This window comes from Physeter macrocephalus, chromosome 6 (genome assembly GCF_002837175.3).
Source record: "Physeter macrocephalus isolate SW-GA chromosome 6, ASM283717v5, whole genome shotgun sequence".
NCBI classification, from domain to species: domain Eukaryota; kingdom Metazoa; phylum Chordata; class Mammalia; order Artiodactyla; family Physeteridae; genus Physeter; species Physeter macrocephalus.
Genome location: NC_041219.1, coordinates 42258312 through 42279196, shown reverse-complemented (window position 1 = coordinate 42279196; position 20885 = coordinate 42258312). Strand labels below are relative to the sequence as shown.

At 41.0% G+C, this 20885-nt stretch overlaps 2 protein-coding genes across 6 annotated transcripts in view; both read right to left on the bottom strand.

Annotated features, from left to right (window-relative positions):
* HMGXB4 (HMG-box containing 4) overlaps positions 1-2236 on the bottom strand; it is a 30733-nt gene extending 28497 nt beyond the window's left edge. For 3 of the 5 annotated variants that reach the window (XM_028490585.2, XM_028490587.2, XM_007114982.3), the window contains exon 1: positions 2144-2235. The gene's annotated coding sequence lies outside the window, so the exon portion shown is untranslated. Of the gene's footprint in view, positions 1-1438; positions 1582-2143 lie in introns of those variants that run through there. The other 2 variants (XM_028490589.2, XM_028490586.2) reach the window with 2 other exon arrangements.
* The window catches only part of ISX (intestine specific homeobox), a 166998-nt gene continuing 148149 nt past the window's right edge, over positions 2037-20885 (bottom strand). The window contains 1 exon segment of the mRNA XM_055085703.1: positions 2037-2193. Coding sequence (XP_054941678.1) covers positions 2037-2193 — 157 coding nt within the window.

Sequence of the window (20885 nt, the reverse complement as noted above, 5' to 3'; positions counted from 1 at the left end):
TAAAATCAGGATATTATTGCAGCCCAGAGGTTAGTTTTGGTTGCTGACTCATAGAAGAAAGATGAAACCAGATAAAGAAGTCTCAAGCAACAGTGTGGAAGAAAGGCAGAGTTAGGGCAACATTTATATAAGATCAGACGACTCCTGTGATATTCTTTCCAGGTCTTGAATATTATCCACGATAAATCCAGAGTCCAGGGTTAGGCGGCAGATTGTCAGGATTAACGAAAATGAAAAATATTAGGTTTGATATTCACATTAGAAACCAGAAGCCATAATTACATTAAATGTTGGCAAATGTAAAACAGGTGCTAAAGCTCATTCTCCCGAATTCCACAAATTTTGGAGTTTACAGAATCCAATGTTGTCAACTTCAAGAGGCAGGGATAATTTTACAATTATGTTCCTCTCAGTGGGCTAACAAATGACAACAGAAGTAAAAGTTCATTACTTAAAGCTGTTTATGGAAGTAAGAAATATGCCGTCATAAAAAATGTGTACTTTTGAAAGGTGCAAATTATCAAATGGCTCTTGTGGGACTTTTCTTCAGGAGATGAAAAAGGAGAGGCAGAGCTGCTCTTCCACTTGTAGATAAGTACATGCGTGCTGTTCAGGCTTTGCTTTTAGAATTATCAAAGGAATCAGGGAAAAACTGAAAATCACCAGACACAGTACTTTTGCTATTTTGAAGGTCCAAATTACAAATACTGAAAAAAAAAAAAAAGTTTCAGAAGGTGATTTTTTGAGGTCACCTGAGCCCCAGCAATCACTAACAAGCCTCTTCATCCCAAAATGTAAGTGTGTATTGAAAAAGACAAAGTAAGCCTCGGAAACGGGGCAGTAAGCAAAATCCTGAGACCCAGGTCCAGTCCAGGAGGACAGCCTTGCTCAAGATTCCGTGTTCTCTTCTTCCAGCACTTCTTTCAGGAACTCAAATTGCCAGTGCAGGACAAGGAAGATGCACATCCAGCTGTTGCCAGTTTCTGAATTGTTGTCGTTGTTGTTACTTCTAGGATAGGAGCAGGGGATGTCTTCTCATTTTCGTCGAGATCTCCTCCAATCTCAGAACCCAGCGACTCCGAATTCTCGCCACTCCCTTCTCCACGAACCTACCTATGCAGCACTCACAGCCCCTGCCAGCTCTGGGAACTGCAGAGATCCCGACAGCCTGGGATGGGGACTGAATCCTCTCACTGTAGTGCAATTGAGCGGAACCACGACGACCTCACAGAGCGGCTGACAACACACATTCCCAAAAGACCAGCGGTACAAATTTTGACAAGCCTTGTCCAATCAACGGGCTCTACTTTGGATTCAGTTTTTTATTTATTCTGCTATGGGGGAATATAGTCAGCCACCAACTTAGCCATCAGGAAGCAGGGAGATAAACTGTTCTCCTCTTCTGCCCGATAGAAAATAAAGTGAAATCTGCAAGTACCAGCTTTGGGGGGAAATGGGCCTGGATGGAGAAGAGCCCACTCGGAAGGTACGTTCAAACTGGGTCGCACGCGAAGAGTACACACCACACCGGGTTACTGCTACAAAGAGCCCCAAGGACCACCGTCTTTGTGGTCCCCACGGCAAACCAATGGGATTCTCCCGGCAGTTCTGCAGCAACAGCTAGTTCAATAAAGCTATGCGAAGAGGAAAAGAAGAAAGCTCCTTGCATCCTCTCCTGCCAGCCGCGGCCCCGGCCCTCCCGTCATCCGGCCCCCTCGCCCCTTGACAGCCCAGGGACCCTGCGTCCCGGGTCCTGAGCCAGGCGGCCCCGACTCGGGTTCCCGCGTCCCGGCGGCTCCCGGCGCCCCCGAGGGCGGAGACTGCCGGGCAGGGGGAGGGGCGGCCTCGGCCCGCGGGCCCCCGGGGCGGCCGCACGCCCCCTCCCGGCCCGCACTTTCCCGCCTTCCCCATTTGAACAGCTCCCGCCCGCCTTCCTCCTTCGACCCGCTCCAGCCCCTTCCCGGGGGCGGACTGCGGCCGCTACTCCAGTCCCCGGCTCGGCCCCTGGGCTAGGCCGCGACGGGCCCCGGGCGCCCTCAGAGCGGTGTCGCGGCCCGAGGCGGCGGGTGGTGGCGGGGCGGGGCCACTGCCGCCTGGGGGTGGGGGCCCAGCTCGGCCTCGTGGGGGCTCCGCTCGCCGCTACCTTCACTAGGCTCGCTCGGATCCCGCCTCAGCGCCGCCGACCGCCGCCATCTTGGAGAAGGAGAGAAAAGCGCGAGCGGCCAGGGAGCCTCAGTCGAGCCCAGAGCGCAGACTCCGCTTGGGAAGGGGAATCCCGTTGGTGCAAGAGCGCCGAGCGCATCGAATGAGACGCTGGGCTTGCTGAGCTCGGGAGCTAGCCTGAAGTGAGAATTTGCTCTGTGCCGGGCTTGGGCTAGAAGCTTTACGAACACGGTGGCATTTGATTCTCACTGCATCCCTGTGAGGTAGGTTTTGTCACATTTATTTTACAGGTGAGAAGCAGGCTCAGAGGGAGGGGTTAAATGATTTGCCCAAGGATACACAGGTAGTTGGAATGGGAGATAGATACTACTCCCAAGTCTTCTGATTCTTAGTGAAGTGCTCTTTCCAAAAGACTTTGCTATTTCCTTCAGGATATTTTTATACAGTAATTCCTGTCTTCGCAAAACCTAGACCATGCAGATTAATAGCAGTGGTGCCTGTCTGGAATTTAGCGTCTACATTTGGGTGTTTGGCATATTTAGGGTGAGGTGGCAGAATATATCTTTATAACAATGCACTGTAAAATAATTTGCATGGCACATCATCTGCATTTCTCCCCATAAATTATTTGCATTTAAAAGTTAGAAACAGTCTTCAGAGAAATGAAGAGATGCTACACACACGAGAGAAATTTTTTTTTCTGTTTTGCTCTGGAAAATTTAGACCAATGGGTGGAAGTTACAGTGTGCAGATCTTGGTTCAATATGAAGACGAATTAATTTTTCCAGAGCAGTTCAGTTACGTTGGGCTACTTTTTAAGGTAGTGAGCTCCCTGTCACCAGAGGAGTCCAAGCAGAAGCTAGTGTCCTAGTTTCTGTAGAGCAGAGAGGTTACAGATATAGCATGGCTTCTAGAGTTGTGAAACCCATGAGACTCTATGCAAAATTATGTGTTTGTGCACATGTGTATTTTTCTGGGGTTTTGATCCCATCAAAGATTAAGAACGTCTTAACTAGTGGGCTTTCCATTCCAGAATTGGACAGGTGCTTGAAGATGATATAATTATTCTGCTCACTTTACATACTTACAGATTGAGACTGGGAGGAGCAAGGTGATTTGTCTCAGCCCCCACTGTCAGTTAGTGATCAGATTAGGATTAGAAACCAGGTTATTGGACTCTTGGTTCAGTGATGTTTTCACCATATTATGCTCTCTTGAGACAGAGTTGTTGAATAAATTCCCAAAAGGTAAACGCAAATAATAAAAAACTAGCATCATGACCTTCTCCTCAGCCCCTATCCTGCTCACCAAAAAGACTGGCAATGAGTTTCACCAAAAGGTATGGGATGGCCCTTCTGGGACACCTTGCCTGACATTAGGCTTCTCAGCTAGGTATTTAAGAGCCTCAAGAATGTATTTCCCTCTTGTTCTTTAGTACTGGTCAGGATGTTCTTAGTTGTACGTGACAGAAACCCAGTTCAAAGTAGTTTACCAGAAAAGGAGAATTTATTGGCTGGCATTATTGAAATGCCCAGTACCTTCAGGTGTGGTTGGATCCAGGGAGGGACTCAAGTTTGTCTCTTGACATCTCTCTTTGGTGCTTTCTTCTGAGTTGGCTTTATTCTTAGGCTCCAGGTGGTGACTGTGGCAGCTCCAGGCTTTATCGTCTTTATTGCTAGCAATGTCCCTGGAGAGGAAGTTTCTTTCTGCCATTTGTTTTGGTAGATATCATGGGATTGAGTCTTCTTTCCTGAATTGGATCATGTGTCCAAACAGAAAGCAATTGGTATGAGCAAAGGTGTGGGGTATGCTGATTGGCTAAATTAGGTCACATCCTCGCCCCAAAAGTAGGTCAGGCAGAACCTCAAGGAAAGTCAGAGGTTATTGTCAGAAGGGTAAATGGGTGCTAGGTAGGCAAAAACCATAGCTGTTCGCCTAATTGTATTACTAGCTTGGACCTGAATGCCTCATGAGTCCCATTTGTCCCATTCCTTCTTTTATCCCACCTGTAGACTGGAAGCTGGATCGCTCCTCTGTCTGCTCTCTCTTTTAACTTGGTCTTAGTCTTACCTCACTTCATGTGCATTCATTCATTCATTCAACAAATATTTATTGAAAACACAGCATGCGTCAGGCACTGTCCTAGATGTTGGGCATAGAACAGAGAACAAAACTGAGAATCTTTGACCCCTTAGAGCTTACATTCTAGTTGGCTTGGAGGGCAGAACATAAAAAAATAGGTACCATGTTAGATGATGATTAAAGGTAGAGAAAAGTACCTGGAAGAGATACCACGATGGTGTGGAGGTGGTAAGGATTGTTATTTAATGCAGTGATCAGGAGAAGCTTCTCTGATGAGTTGTACCCTGGAGGCCATCTCAACCAGAAGTAGGTCAGTGTGGGAGCCCGGAGGTCATAGATCCTGGAATGGATGCTGATGGAAAATGATTCTCTGTTGAATATCCTATCATGGTTCCTTTGTTTCTGAAACTTGGAGAGAGAGAAAGGAGGACTTGCTTGGTAGCCTGAGTTGGAGAGGGACTTGGTCATGGTGGGCTTTGTGAGTGATAATGCCTTGTCCCGTGATGAGTGGAGGATGGCATTTAAGATATGTGAAGATTGGGTACTCCCTGGGGCTGGTGCTGTTCTTTGGTCCACCTGACCCAAGTAAAACTGCCCAGTGCATGGCAGTAGCAGGTGGTGGCCCAACAAGTTGTGCTTCATTTGGACATTTTCTTCTTCAGACCGTTTTTCTGTGCTTTGCCCTTTTCAGCTGGGTTTTAATTGGCTTCTTTGTGCTAGGCCTGACGGGCCATGCAGTGATGGGTTGTACATTAGTCAGGGCCCTTTTGGGAGTGACCTCTGGGAGTGATGGGACCTAATTAAAACTACCTTTCGAGGCAACAGTTTTTTGGATATGACACCAAAAGCACAAACAACAAAAGGAAAAATTGGTAAGTGGGACTACATCAAGTAAAAAAGTCTCTGCACAGAAAAAGAGATAATCAACAAAATGAAAAGGCAATCAATGGAATGGGTGAAAATATTTGCAAATCATATATCTGATAAGGGGTTAATATCCAAAATATATAAAGAGCCCATGCAACTCAATAGCAAAAACCCAAACAATCCAATTAAAAACTAGGCAGAGGAAATGCATAGACATTTTCCTAAAGAAGACATACAGATGGCCAAAGGGTACACGAAAAGGTACTCAACATCAGTACTTATTATGGAAATGGAAATCAAAACCACAATGAGAAACCATATTCTGTTAGAATGGCATCATCAAAATGACAAGAAATAACAAGTGTTGGTGAGGATGTAGAGAAAAGGGAACACTTGTGCACTGTTGGTGGGAATGTAAATTAGTACAGTCATGGTGGGAAACAGTATGAAGTTTCTTAAAAAAATTAAAAATAGAACTACCATATATGATCCAGGAATCTCTCTTCTGGGTATTTATCCAAAGAAAATGAAAAAGGATATTGAAGAGATAGTTGTACTGCCATGCTTATTGCAACATTATTCATAATAGCCAAGACATAGAGACAACCTAAGTGTACATCAATGGATGAGTGGATAAAGAAGTTGTGGTACATGTATACAATGGAATATTATTCAGCCATGAGAAAGAAGGAAATTCTGTCATTTGTGACAGCATGGATGGACCTTAAGGATATTATATTAAATGAAATGTCAGACAGAGAAAGACAAATACTGTATGATATCACTTATAATGTGGAATCTGAAAAAGCCAAACTTACAGAAAAAGAGAGTAGAGTGGTGTTTACCAGAGGCTGTGGGGTATGGGAAAAGGGAAGGTATTGATCAAAGGGTATAAACTTTCAGTTGTAAGATGAATAAATTCTGGAGACCTAGTGTACAGAATGGTGACTATAGTTAATAATAATGTACTGTGTACTTGAAATTTGCTAAGAGTAGATTTTAAGTATACTCACTGCACATACATACAAATGATAACTATGGGAGGTGATGGATATATTAATTAGTTTGATCATTTCACAATGTATACATATACCAAAACATGTTGTATACCTTAAATTATAAAATTTTTTATTTGTCAAAAACAAAAGAGTCACAAACCTACAACTGTATATAGAGTTGTTAGTAGTATTTCCTTATTATTGTTTTGGTGTCTGCAGGGTCTGTAGTGATATCTCCTGTTTCAGTCCTGATAATGGTAATCTCTGTTCTCTTTCTCTCCCTCTCTACCCCCTTGTGCTCTCTCTCTGTAAATTTATTGATTTTTGTCTCATTGATTTTCTCTGTTTTCCTGTTTTCAATTTTGTTGGTTTCTGCCCTTAACTTTATTATTTCCTTCTTTCTGTTGCTTTGGGCTTAATTTTTTCTTCCTTTCTAGTATCATTAGGTGGAAGCTTCAGTTATCAGTTTGAGATACTCCTCTTTTTTTTTTTAGTTTTAAAAAAATTTATTTAAAAATGAAGTAACATTGATTTATAACATTATATAAGTTTGATGTGTACAGCATTTATATTTCTCCTTCTGTATTACCCTACAACATGCTCACCACCAAAAATTTATTTTCCATTCATCACAATACAGTTGATCCACTTTATGCATTTCACCCTCCCCCCACCCCTTCCTCTTTGGTAACCACTACTCTCTTCCCTGTATCTATGTATTTGTTTTTGTTTGGCTTGGTTTGCTCATTTATTTTGTTTTTGTTTGTTTATTAGTTTTTTATATTCCTGTATGAGTGAAATCATGGTATTTGTCTTTCTCTGTCTGGCTTATTTCACTTAGTGTAATACCCTCAAGGTTCATGTGTGTGTTGTCCCAAATGACAAGATTTCATATTTTTTATGGCTGTGTATTATTCCATTGTGTATATATATGCCACATCTTCTTTATCCGTTCATCTGTTGATGGGCACTTTAGTTGTTTCCATATCTTGGCTATTGTAAATAATGCCATGATGAACATGGGGGTGTAGATATCTTTTTGGATTAGTTTTTTTGTATTCTTTGCATAAATACCCAGAAGTGGGATTGCTGGATCATATGGTAGTTCTATTCCTAATTTTTCAAGGAACCTCCATACTATTCTCCATAGTGGCTGTACCAATTTATATCCCACCAACAGTGTAAGAGGGTTCCCTTTTCTCCACATCCTTGCCAACACTTGTTATTTCTTGCCTTTTTGATAACAGCCATAGTAACAGGTGTGAGGTGATAATCTCACTGTGGTTTTGACTTTCATTTCTCTGATGATTAGTGATGTTGAACATCTTTTAATGTACCTGTTGGCAGTCTGTATGTCTTCTTTGGAAAGATGCCTATTCAGCTCCTCTGCCCACTTTTAAACTGGGTTGTATGTTTTTTTTTTTGCTGTTGAGTTGTATGAGTTCTTTATATATTTGAGATATTAACCTCTTATTGGATATATCATTTGCAAATATCTTCTCCCATTTGGTTTGTTGTCTTTTCATTTTATTGATGGTTTCCTTTGCTGTACAGAAGCTTTTTAGTTTGATGTAATCTCAGTTGTTTATTTTTGCTTTTGTTTTCCTTGTCTGAGGAGACATATCTAGAAGATACTGCTGAGACCAATGTCAAGAGCATATAGCCTATGTTTTCTTCTCAGAGACTTATGGTTTCAGGTCTTATATTCAAGTCTTTAACCCATTTTGCAATAATTTGTGTATGGTGTGGGATAGTGGTCTAGTTTCATTTTTTTGCACGTGGCCGTCCAGTTTTCCCAGCACCATTTATTTATGTAAATTTATTTATTTATTTATTTTTTGGCTGCATTGGGTCTTTGTTGCTGCTTGCGGGCTTTCTCTAGTTGTGGTGAGCAGGGGCTACTCTTTGTTGTGGTGCGTGTGCTGCTCATTGTGGTGGCTTCTCTTGTTGCAGAGCACGGGCTCTAAGCGTGCGGGCTTCAGTAGTTGTGGCACACAGGCTCATTAATTGTGGCGCACAGGCTTAGTTGCTCCGTGGCATGTGGGATCTTCCTGGACCAGGGATCAAACCCATGTCCCCTGCATTGGCAGGTGGATTCTTAACCACTGCACCACCAGGGAAGTCCCCCAGCACCATTTATTGAAGAGACTATTCTTTCTCCATTGTATGTTCTGTGCTCCTTTGCTGTAAATTAATTGTCCATATATGTGTGGGTTTATTTCTGGGCTCTCAGTTCTTTTCCATTGATCTATACATCTATTTGTCTGGCAATACCATGCAGTTTTAATTACTATGTCTTTGTAATATAGTCTGCAATCGGGGAGTGTGATACCTCCAGTTTTGTTCTTTTTTTCCTCAAGATTAATTTGGCTATTTGGGGTCTTTTGTGGTTCCATATAAACTATATATCTTTTGTTCTTTTTCTGTGAAAAATGTCCTTGGGATTTTGATTGGGATTGCATTGAATCTGTAGATTGCTTTAGATAATAAGGACATTTTGACGACATTAATTCTTCCATTCCATGAGCACAGAATATCTTTCCATTTATTTGTGTCTTCAGTTTCTTTCAACAATGTCTTGTACTGTAAGTCTCCTACATACAAACCTTCAAGTTTCGAACTTTCAAAGATATGAATGTGTGTCACATGTCCAGTCATGTAAGTTAGTTCACATGTCTGTCATACATTGTCATGTGCATGCATCCTCTACAAGTGGTTGAGCTTCTGTGTACTTTACAGTACTGTGTAGAATACAGTAGTACAGTATCTTTATTTCAAGCCCAGCATGTCTGGAAGCAAGCGTAAAAGCAGCAGCGATGTAGCTGGTACTGCTGTACTTTTTAAGGTTTGTTTTTTTATATATTATTTGTGTGAAAAGTATTATAAACCTATTAAACCTATTACAGTGCAGTACTATATAGCAGTACTATATAGTACTATATAGCCAATTGTGTTGGGTACCTAAGTACCTAGGCTAACTTTGAAGAAATTGGCCTTACAAATGTACTCTCAGAACGGAACTCATTTGTATGTAGGGGACTTACTGTAGTTTCCAAAGTACAAGTCTTTCATCTCCTTGGTTAAATTTATTCCTAGGTATTTTGTTCTTCTTTATTGCAATTGTAAATGAGATTATTTTCTTAATTTCTATTTCTGCTAGCTCATTGTTAGCGTATAGAAATGCAACATATTTTTGTATATTGATTTTGTATCCTGCAACTTTACTGTATTCATTTATTATTTCTAATAGTATTTTGGTAGAATCTGTAGGGTTTTCTATATATAAAAATCATGTCATCTGCAAATAATGACAGTTTTACTTCTTCCTTTCCAATTTGGATGCATTTAATTTCTTTTTCTTGCCTAACTGCTCTTGCTAGGACTTCTAATACTATGTTGAAGAAGAGTGGTGAGAGTGGGCATCCATGTCTTTTTACTGATTTTAGAGGGATAGCTTTCAATTTTCACTCTTGAGTATGATGTTAGCTGTGGGTTTGTCTTATATGGCTTTTATTATGTTGAGATATGTCCCTTCTGTTCCTTTAGGTGTAAGGTTAGATTATTTATTTGAGATTTTTGTTTCTTGAGGTAGGCCTGTATTACTATAAACTTCCCTCTTAGTACCGCTTTTGCTGTATCCCATAGATTTTGGTATGTTGTATTTTCTTTTGTCTTCAGGTACTTTTTGATTTCTTCGTTGACCCAATAGTTGTTCAGTAGCATGTGTTCAGTATCCACATATTTGTGATTTTTGCAGTTTTCTTCTAGTTTCATTCGATTGTGATCAGAGAATATGCTTGATACAATTTCAGCCTTCTTAAATTTCAGTCTTTAATTTCAATCTTCTTAGCTTTACTGAGACTTGCTTTGTGTCCCAACATATGGTCTATGCTTGAGAAAGTTCCATTTGCACTTGAGAAGAATATGTATGCTGCATTTGGATGGAATATTCTGTACAAATCTATCAAATCCATCTGGTCTAATGTTTCATTTAAGGCCGCTGTTTCCTTGATGATTTTCTATCTGGATGATCTATCCACTGATGTAAGCAGGGTGTTAAAGTCTTCTACTATTATTGTGTTGCTGTCAATTTCCCCTTCAGGTCTTTTAATAATTGTTTTATATATTTTGGTGCTCCTATGTTTGGTGTATAGGTATTAATCACTATTATGTCTTCTTGATGAATTGTCCCCTTTGTTATTATATACTGTCCATTTTTATCTCTTGTTACCTTTTTGGCTTGAAGTCAATTGTGTCTGATATGAGGATGGCCACACCTGCTTTCTTTTGGCTTGAAGTATGGCTTGAAGTATTAACTTCCATCCCGTCACTTTTAGCCTATGTGCGTCTTTAGAGCTGAGGTATGTTTCCTGGAGGCCGCTTATAGTTGGGTCTTGTTTTTTAATCCCTCCAGTCACTCTGTGTCTTTTAAAAATTTTTATTTATTTATTTATTTATTTAGGCTGCGTTGGGGTCTTCACTGCTGCGCGTGGGCTTTCTCTAGTTGTGGCAAGCAGGGGCTACTCTTCATTGTGGTGCGCAGGCTTCTCACTGTGATGGCTTCTCTTGTTGTGGAGCACGGGCTCTAGGCTCATGGGCTTCAGTAGTTGCGGCACACAGGCTCAGTAGTTGCAGCATGCAGGACCTAGAGCACACGGGCTTTAGTAGTTGTGGCGCATGAGCTCAGTAGTTGTTGCACGAGGGCTTACTTGTTGTGGCTCATGGGCTCTAGAGCGCAGGCTCAGTAGTTGTGGTGCATGGGCTTAGTTGCTCCATGGCATGTGGGATCTTCCTGGACCAGGGATCGAACCCATGTCCCCAGCATTGGCAAATGGATTCTTAACCACTGGGCCACTAGGGAAGTCCCACTCTGTGTCTTTTGATTGATGAATTCAATCCATTTACATTTAAGGCAATTATGGATATATTAGGATTTGGTACTGCATTTTAAAAAATTAATTAATTAATTTTATTTTTATTTTTGGCTGCGTTGGGTCTTTGTTGTGGTGTGCAGGCTTCTCACTGCGGTGGCTTCTTTTGTTGTGGAGCAAGGGTTCTAGGAGCACAGGCTTCAATAGTTGTGGCTCACGGGCTCTAGAGCACAGGCTCGGTAGTTGTGGTGCACGGGCTTAGTTGCTCCGTAGCATGTGGGATCTTCCCAGACCAGGGATTGAACCCATGTCCCCTGCATTGGCAGGCAGATTCTTAACCACTGCACCACCAGGGAAGTCCCGATACTGCCATTTTATTTTTTGTTTTCTGATTGCTCTATATCTCTATTGTTTCTTTTCCTTGTATTTCTGGCTGCCATTTTGGTTTGGTGGTTTTCTATATTTTTCTGAATTTCCTTTTAAAAAAAATATTGTGTTTCTATTCTCCATGTTTATGTTTTGTGGTTACCCTGAGGCTTGTACAAAATGCCTCAAAGGGCTTCCCTGGTGGCGCAGTTGATTGATGAATTCAATCCATTTACATTTAAGGCAATTATGGATATATTAGGATTTGGTACTGCATTTTAAAAAATTAATTAATTAATTTTATTTTTATTTTTGGCTGCGTTGGGTCTTTGTTGTGGTGTGCAGGCTTCTCACTGCGGTGGCTTCTTTTGTTGTGGAGCAAGGGTTCTAGGAGCACAGGCTTCAATAGTTGTGGCTCACGGGCTCTAGAGCACAGGCTCGGTAGTTGTGGTGCACGGGCTTAGTTGCTCCGTAGCATGTGGGATCTTCCCAGACCAGGGATTGAACCCATGTCCCCTGCATTGGCAGGCAGATTCTTAACCACTGCACCACCAGGGAAGTCCCGATACTGCCATTTTATTTTTTGTTTTCTGATTGCTCTATATCTCTATTGTTTCTTTTCCTTGTATTTCTGGCTGCCATTTTGGTTTGGTGGTTTTCTATATTTTTCTGAATTTCCTTTTAAAAAAAATATTGTGTTTCTATTCTCCATGTTTATGTTTTGTGGTTACCCTGAGGCTTGTACAAAATGCCTCAAAGGGCTTCCCTGGTGGCGCAGTGGTTGAGAGTCCGCCTGCCGATGCAGGGGACACGGGTTCGTGCCGCGGTCCGGGAGGATCCCACATGCCGCGGAGCGGCTGGGCCCGTGAGCCATGGCCGCTGAGCCTGCGCATCTGGAGCCTGTGCTCTGCAACGGGAGAGGCCACCGCAGTGAGAGGCCTGCGTACAGCAAAAAAAATAAAAAATAAAAAAATAAAAGCCTCAAAGATAAAGTAGTCCTTTTTCTGTTGCTTGCGTCTTATCTTCATTTAGTTTTATGTATTCTACTCTTTACCTCTTACCCTTTTATGTTTCTTGTGTCTTAAATTATCCCTTTTTATGTTGTGAGTTTGTTACCAAACTGAGATAGCTGTAGTTATTTTTCTGCCCTCTTTTTTTCTCCGTTTAACCTTTATACTATAATAGAGCATGTAAAAACCTATAAAATCTGATAGAGAGTTGCAGTTTTCTGGTTCTGTCTGCTTATCACCTCGTTCAAAGTTTTGTGTATTTTGACTGCTTTTTTTCTGGTAGAAAGCTCCTTTCAACATCTCTTATAAGGCAGGTCTAGTGTTGATGAACTCCCTCAGCTTTTGTTGTCTGGGAAGGTCTTTATTTCTTGTTCATAGATGAATGGTTACTTTGCTGTATAGAATTTAAAAAAAAATTTTGGCCACACTGCACAGCTTGTGGGATCTCAGTTCTCTGACCAGGGATTGAACCCAGGCCACGGCAGTGAAAGTGCTGAATCCTAACCACTGTACCACCAGGCAACTCCCCTAGAATATTCTTGCGTGACAATTTTTAATTTTTCAGTATTTTGAGAATGTCATTTTACTCCCTCTTGGCCTGTAGGGTTTCTGTTAAGAAATCTGCTGATAGCTTAATTGGAGTTCCTTTGTAGATTACCATCCTTTTCCCCCTAGCTGCCTTTAAAATTCTTTCTTTGTCATTGACTTTTGGCAATTTTAATATTATGTGTCTTGAAGAAGGTCTTTTTGCATTAAGGTAATTAGGTGTTCTCTTAGCTTCATGGACTTATATATATATCCAGTTCCTTCCCCAGGTTTGGGAAGTTCTCTGCTATTATTTCTTTAAATAATCTGTCTGCTCCCTTTTCCTTCTCTTCTCCTTCTGGAATACTCATTATTCTAATGTTGCCCTTCCTAAAAGAGTTGAATAGCTCTTGTAGGATTTTCTGCTTTAAAAATGTCTTGTTTACCTTTTCTCTTGTATCGTTTTTAGATTTCTGTCTTTGAGCTCACTAATTCTTTTTTCCATATAGTCTGCTGTATTTCCAAGGCTTTTTAATGCATTCTTTATCTCATTTATTGTGTCCATCAGCTCCAGAATTTTTGTTTGGTTCCTTTTTAGAATTTCAATCTCTTTGGTAAAATATCCTTTCTGTTCATTAATTTTATTCATGAGCTAATTAAACTGCCTTCCTGTGTTTTCTTACACCTTGTTGAGTTTCTCCATGACAGCTGTTTTGAATTCTCTATCCATTAGATTGCAATATTTTGTGACTTTAAGTTTGGCTTCTGGAGAATTGTCATTTTCTTTTTGTGTAATGTTACTGTGGCTCTTCATGTTGTGTGATGAATTATTCCTCTGCTGATATTAAAAGACAGCTTAGGTGTTTGATTCCTTTCTTTTGTTTTCTGGTAAGTGGCACTGTCATACACATTTTTGGTTTCTCTTGCCTGAGCTGCCCCTGGTAAAATTTGAGCGTGGCACTTTCCAGCCACCACTGGCTCTGTAAGAGGTGTGGCTCTGTGCCTTTGTTGTTGCTTCTTGTGCCACCTGGGTGTTTACTGCCTTGCTTCTGCCAGAGCCTCTGTCATCACCAGGATGGTGGGCTCTTCCCTTGCATCTGGGACCCCCTGAGTCACAGGCTCTGCTGCTGTGGAGGGAGGGGGGTGATGCAGAGGGAGAAGCCAGGGTTGTGCAGGTGCCTCTACCTTGTCCATTGTTGTTGGGTTCATGAATTCTGCCACTGTGAATGGAGGGAGGCGGGGGCTGGGATCACGGGTGCCTCAGCAGCTGGAGGGATGGGGTCCCAGGCCTCACCGTTGCTGCTGCCCAGTTAGCAGTGGCTGTGGGCACTGGTGTGGTTGGGTGACTGGAGTCATGTGTGCTGCCTTTCTTGCTGTCACTGGGTCCTCTGAAGCTGTGGGCTCTGCTGCCTGGTCAGAGGGCTAGATTGCAGGAACCATGGCTGCTGTTCCCTCCTCTGTGTGTTACAGCCCACCCACCTTTAGACTTGCAAATGTGTGAAATTCTTCGGTGACCTGTTATGTTGGGCAGAGGCACCTTTGTTGAGTTGTGGCTTTTTTTTTTTACTGGCTGTAGATTGACGGGGAGAGACAAGGGTAGATTTTTCACTTTGCCATGTTTCTGATGTCACCCACATTCCTTTCTTCTAATGTGTGCATTTAATGCTATACATTTCCCTCTTGTCCCTGCTTTAGCTGTGTCCCATGATTTTCATATGTTTTACATTCATTCAGTGTTATTTTTCTATTTTTTTGAAACTTCCTCTTTAACTTAAGGATTATTAAAAGTGTGTTGCTTAGTTTTCAAGCACGTGGAAATTTTTCTGTATCTTTGTTTCTAGTTTGATTCCACTGTGGTCCGTGGATGCACTCTATACTATTTTGTTACCTTGATTGTGGCGATTGTCTCATTGGTGTTTATATATGTCAAAACTTCATCTAATATCATACTTTAAATATGTGCAGTTTAATACATGTCAATTATATTTCAATAAAGATGTCAAAAATATCAGAAAATAAGAGACTTAGATAAAATTTCTAGAGATGAAAGCTACAATGTCTGAGATGGAAAATATACTAAATGGGATTTATGGTCAATTAGACACTGAAGAAGAAAAGTTTAACGAACTTTAAGATATAGCTAGAGACACTATGCAAAATGAAACAGAGAGAAGAGACCCCTCCCCCCTGCCAAAATGAAGAGTATCAGTGAGCTGTAGGAAAAGATTAAGTTTAATGTAAGTGTAATTTGAGTCCCTGAAAGAGGAGAGAGAGGAGAGAGAGTGGATACAAAAAAACTATTTGAAGAAATATTGGTATAAAATTTTCCAAATTTTCCAAAATCACAAACATAAAGAAAATGACACCAAGGCACATCATTATCTAATTGCTTAAAACCAGTGATAGAGAGAAAATCTTAAAGGCATAAATAGAAAAAGAAGACATTTTGTGCAGAAAAGACTTAACGTTGCAGGCCTAAGACTACTATCCTTAGGAAATTTGGCCCTTGGCTGGTGTCTATGAAGTTGGATTTTGGCTTGGGGGGTTTCCACCCTTTCCTAACTGGTAGGATTTGTGCACTGTGCCTGCCATTTGTGCAAACAATGTGATTTATGATGAACACCAGCTTTCTCTTTGGAAGTCTGGCATTTTAGTACATGCTAGGCAGAGTTGGCATGACCAACCCCCCAATATAAGCTTTGAGTATCCAATGGGCTTCTCTGGGTAGGAGTATCACACATGTTCCTTCATTTTTACTGCAGGGGAAGAGTGCGCTGTGTGACTGCTTATGGGAGAGAGAGCATAAGGAAGTCTGTACATGGGTTCCTCCAGGCTGTTCCTGTGTCTTTTCCCCTTATGTATACTCACTATGTACCCCTACTGTGTACCCTTACTGTATTGTATCCTTATATGTTGCTATAATTAATCTTAGCCATGAGTACAGCTATATGGTGAATCCTATGAGTCCTTCTAACAGATTTCTGAATATGTGGGTGATCTTTGAGACCCCACACATATTACACAAAAAGGAGCACAGATAAGGATGACATCAGATTTCTTGTTCGAAACCGTGTAAACCAGAAGACAGTGGAGCACCATCTGTAATGTCCTGAAAAAGAAGTCAACCTAGGATTCTATACCCAGCAAAAGTATCTTTCAAATGAAGCTATAACTGATATAAAAATGTAAAAAAGAAATAATTTCAGAAGCTAAAAATTTCATTACCAGCAGACTTTCACAAGAATGTTAAAGGAATTCCTTTAGATGGAAGGAATATGATCCCAGATGGAAATCTGGATCTGCATAAAGGAATAAACAGCACTGGGAGTGGTAACTATGTGTGTAAATGTGAAAGCTTTTTTTCTTTGAAATCTCTTTAAGTGAAAATTGGCTTTTCAAAGCAAAAAAAGTCACAACAAATTGTGGGTTTTAAAAAACATGTAAGGGCTTCCCTGGTGGCGCAGTGGTTTGAGAGTCCGCCTGCCGATGCAGGGGACACGGGTTCGTGCCCCGGTCCGGGAAGATCCCACATGCCGCGGAGCGGCTGGGCCCGTGAGCCATGGCCGCTGAGCCTGCGCGTCCGGAGCCTGTGCTCCACAACGGGAGAGGCCACAACAGTGAGAGGCCCACGTACCGCAAAAAAAAAAAAAAAAAAAAAAAAAAAAAAAAAAGCCAAAAAACATGTAAAATAAGATGAATGACAACAACATCACAAAGGTCAAGAGTGGTAAAAAAGGAAGTAAAGTGTTGAAAGATCCTTGTAATATATATGAAGTGGTAAATATCACTTGAAGACAGACTGAGATAAGTTAAAGATGTATAGTGTAAATCTTGAAGCAATCACAGAAACACTCAAAAGAGTTATAGCTCATAAGCCAAAGAAAGAGATAGAAGGAAATCATAAAAAAAGAAGGGAGAAACAGAAAACAAGTAGCAAGATGGTAGGTTGAAACCAACCATATCAATAATTGCATTAAATGGAAATGGCCTAAACAATACAAAAATAAAAGAAATTGACAGGTTGGGGAAAAAAACCTCCCAACTATATGCTGCTTATAAGAAACCCACCTTAAATACAAAGCACAAATAAAAGTAAAATATGGAAAAAAATATGGTGCTATAGACTGAAAGTCCCCCTCCCCCCAAATTCATATGTTGAAATCTAATCCCCAATGTGATGGTGTTTGGAGGTAGGACCTTTGTGAGTTAATAGGGTCATGAGGATGTAGCCTTCACAAATGGGATTAGTGCCCTTGTAAAAAGAGATGTAGGAGAGCTTTCTTCCTCTCTCTTGTTCTGCTCTCTGCCACTTGAGGATATATTGAGGAAAAGACCATCTGCAAACCAGAAAGTGGGTTCTCACCCGACACTGGATCTGCCAGCAGCTTGATCTTGGACTTCCAGCCTCCACAACTATGAGAAATAAATGTTTGTTGCTTCAGCCACCCAGTCTGTGGTATTTTGTTACAGCAGCCTAAGACATTCTAAAGAAAGCTGGAGTAACTTTTTATATTAGACAAAGTAGGTTTCAGAGTAAAGAATATTACCAGAGAGAAAGGGGGGGTTTATTCACAATGATAAGTAGGTCAATTTATTAAGAGGACATAACAATCTTAAATGTTTATGGTCCAATAACAGAGCTTCAAAATACATGAAGCAAAAGCTGATAGAACTGTAAGGAGAAATAGACAAGTACACAATTATATCAGAGATTTCGACAACCGTCTCTCAATAACCAATAGAATAAGTAAACAGAAAATCAGGAATGCCACTAAAGACTTGAGCAGCATGTTAATTGGCCTAATTGACATTAACAGAACATTCCACCCAACAACAATACAGGCTTTGTAAGGACACATTGAACATTCACCAAGATAGATAGACTGTACAGTGAGCCCTAAAGAAAGTCTTAATAAACTTAAAAAGGATTCAAGTCATCTAAAATATGTTCTCTAACAACAATGGAATTAAATTAGAAATTAATAACATAAAGATACTTGGAAAATTCTCAGATATCTGGAGATGAAATAATATACTTCTAAATCGTGCATAGGTCCAAAAATAAAAGGGAAATTAGAAAGTATTTTGAACTGAATTAGAATGAAAATAAAACATATCCAAATTTGTGAGATGCAGCTAAAGTAGTGCTTAGGGGAAAATTTATAGCACTAAAATACATCTATCAGCAAAAGACAGGTCTCAAAGTTTTAAATCAAGGACATCAACTTTCACCTTAAGAAACGAGGGGAAAAAAAAGAGCAAATGAAACTCAAAATAAGCAGAAGAGAGGAAGTAATAAAAGGAAGGGCAGAAATCAGTAAAGTGGAAAGCAGAAGAACAATAGAGAAAAGAAATGAGACTGAAAAATGGATTCTAGGCTGGGGAAGAGAAAATACAAATGAGCCTGGAGCAGTCCATAGTATCAGAAAGTAAGGAGAGTTCTTAACAAAAGGGGGCGAGGGTATGTCAAAGGGACAGATGAATCAACCTGAAAGCACTCCCAATGGTCAAAGCTGGAGCAATTCAAGCAACAAACTAAATGATATATTGGATCATAACACAGATTCTAAAATAAATGTACATGAGTCTGTAATGATATAAATAAATGAATAAATAAATAAATAAATAAGGGAGAAGAGACAAATATGCGTTGTAGAAGAATCCCAGATAGTATATGCAGACACCCCGGCCCCCACCAGGAGGTTGAGCTTAATTCCCACCTCTCCATTTGAGAGTTGGCTAGACTTAGTGACTCAATTCCAAAGAGTAAATTATGGAAAGAGAAGATAGTAAGTGTTGATGTAGAATCCTGACAAATGCTACCTTAACCAAATGATACTAGTCACCTCTGATATGCCAGATGAGAAGGACACTTCACCTTGAGGTATTCTTCCCCTAAATCCATTACTCCAGCCAAATCACGAGGAAATACATCAGACATACCCAAATTGAGGGAACTTCTCCAAAATACCTGACCAGTACTCCTCAAGACTGTCAAGGTCATGAAAAACCAGGGAAGGCTGAAAAATAGTCACAGACCAGAAGACACTAACACAACAAAACACAAAGTGGTATTCCATAATGGATCCTGGAACAGAAAAAGGACATTAATAGAAAACCTGGAAAATCCAAAGTCTAGAGTTTTGTTAATAGTAATGTATCAGTGTTGGTTTCTTAGATTTGACAAATATACAACAGTAACGTGAGATAGTAATATAAAGGGAACCTGAAACTGGGTGGGTGGGGGGTGTATGAGAACTTTCTGGACTATCTTTGCAAGTTTTCTGTAAGTCTAAAATTACTCCAATTATTTTATTTTCAAAAGGTCATCCTTTGAGAAGATCAGTAAAATGGATAAATCTCTAGCTGGACTGATCAGGGAGAAAAAAGAAGAGAAGGCATCAGAAACCAAGCTGCAAAATGCACACACAGAAAATTTTGTCTTTGCTATCCATCTGTGTTGACACATATACATCCAGGTAATTTATTTTCATAGCTGTATAGTATTCTATGGTGGCAGTGTACCAAATTTTATTTATTCATTTTCATCACTAAGGGCATTTATTTATTAATTTATTTTTGGCTGCATTGTGTGGCTTGTGGGATCTTCTTTCCCCGACCAGGGATTGAACCTGGGCCACCTGGCAGTGGAAGTGCGGGGAAGGCAGTGGACCACCAGAGAAGTCCCACCATTTATTTATTTATTTATTTATTTATTTAATTATTTATTTATTTTTGGTTGCATTGGGTCTTCGTTGCTGCGTGTGGGCTCCCTCTAGTTGTGGCGATTGGGGGCTACTCTTGGTTGTGGTGCGTGGGCTTCTCATCGCGGTGGCTCCTCTTGTTGCGGAGCACGGGCTTTAGGCGTGCAGGCTTCCGTAGTTGTGGCATGCGGGCTCAGTAGTTGTCCTTAATGGATACAATTTAAATGGCCCTAGGGACTTCCCTGGTGGCGCAGTGGTTAAGAATCTGCCTGCCGATGCAGGGGACACGGGTTCGAGCCCTGGTCCAGGAAGATTCCACATGCTGCAGAGCAGCTAAGCCTGTGCTCCACAACTGCTGAGCCTGTGCTCTAGAGCCCGCGAGCCACAACTCCTGAAGCCCGCGTGCCTAAAGCCCGTGCTCCGCAACAAGAGAAGCCACCGCAATGAGAAGCCCGTGCACCACAACGAAGAGTAGCCCCTGCTTTCCACAACTAGAGAAAAGGCCATGCGCAGCAAGGAAGACCCAGTGCAGCCAAAATAAATAAATAAATAAAATAAATAAATTGTATCCATTAAAAAAATTATTATAAACAGTAGCACAGCAATCGTGTTCAAGTGCCCTGTGCAATTGTGTGAGAGTTTCCTAGAGATATCTCCTAGGAGTGGAAATGCTGTATCCTAGTGCATATAATTACCTTTACCGGATATTGCCAGGTTGCTTTCCAAAGCGGTTGAATGGACTTCTGTATTTTTCCTACCCTTGGCTTCCTGGGTTCTGTTCTGTCTCTGATTTGGGGGCTTCCATCTCTCTCCCTCCTCTCTATGCCTTCTGCCTATGAGATGATTAATTAAGGTTGATCCTTCATGATGGAAACAGTGCTACCTCTTTCACCCAGAACTCCTGAAATGCATTAATAACCTTTTGAATTTTACTCTTTCAAAATATTCTCAAAGCTGTGATCTCCTGGTCAAGTCCAGTGTAAGAGAAATTAACCTGGTGTACATATCTGGCAATTTTCTGTGCTACCCAACAAACTGAAGGACACAGTCACAGATACCAAGTCATTTGCTGGGTCATTCAAGATACACATTTTCTTCTCATAAGTACTCCTTTTGGTACCTGGCTGGTCTTACCCTGTTGGTTTTTCAGATGTGAAGAGTGACATATCCCAGATCGCGTAGTAATTTGATGGCATTACTGAGATGAAAACTCACTTTTTCTTGACCCCCAGACAAGTCATTCCCCACCCTGTCCTTGTGTCTGAAGGCTGGTAATTCTGGTTCAATGTCCAGGGACTC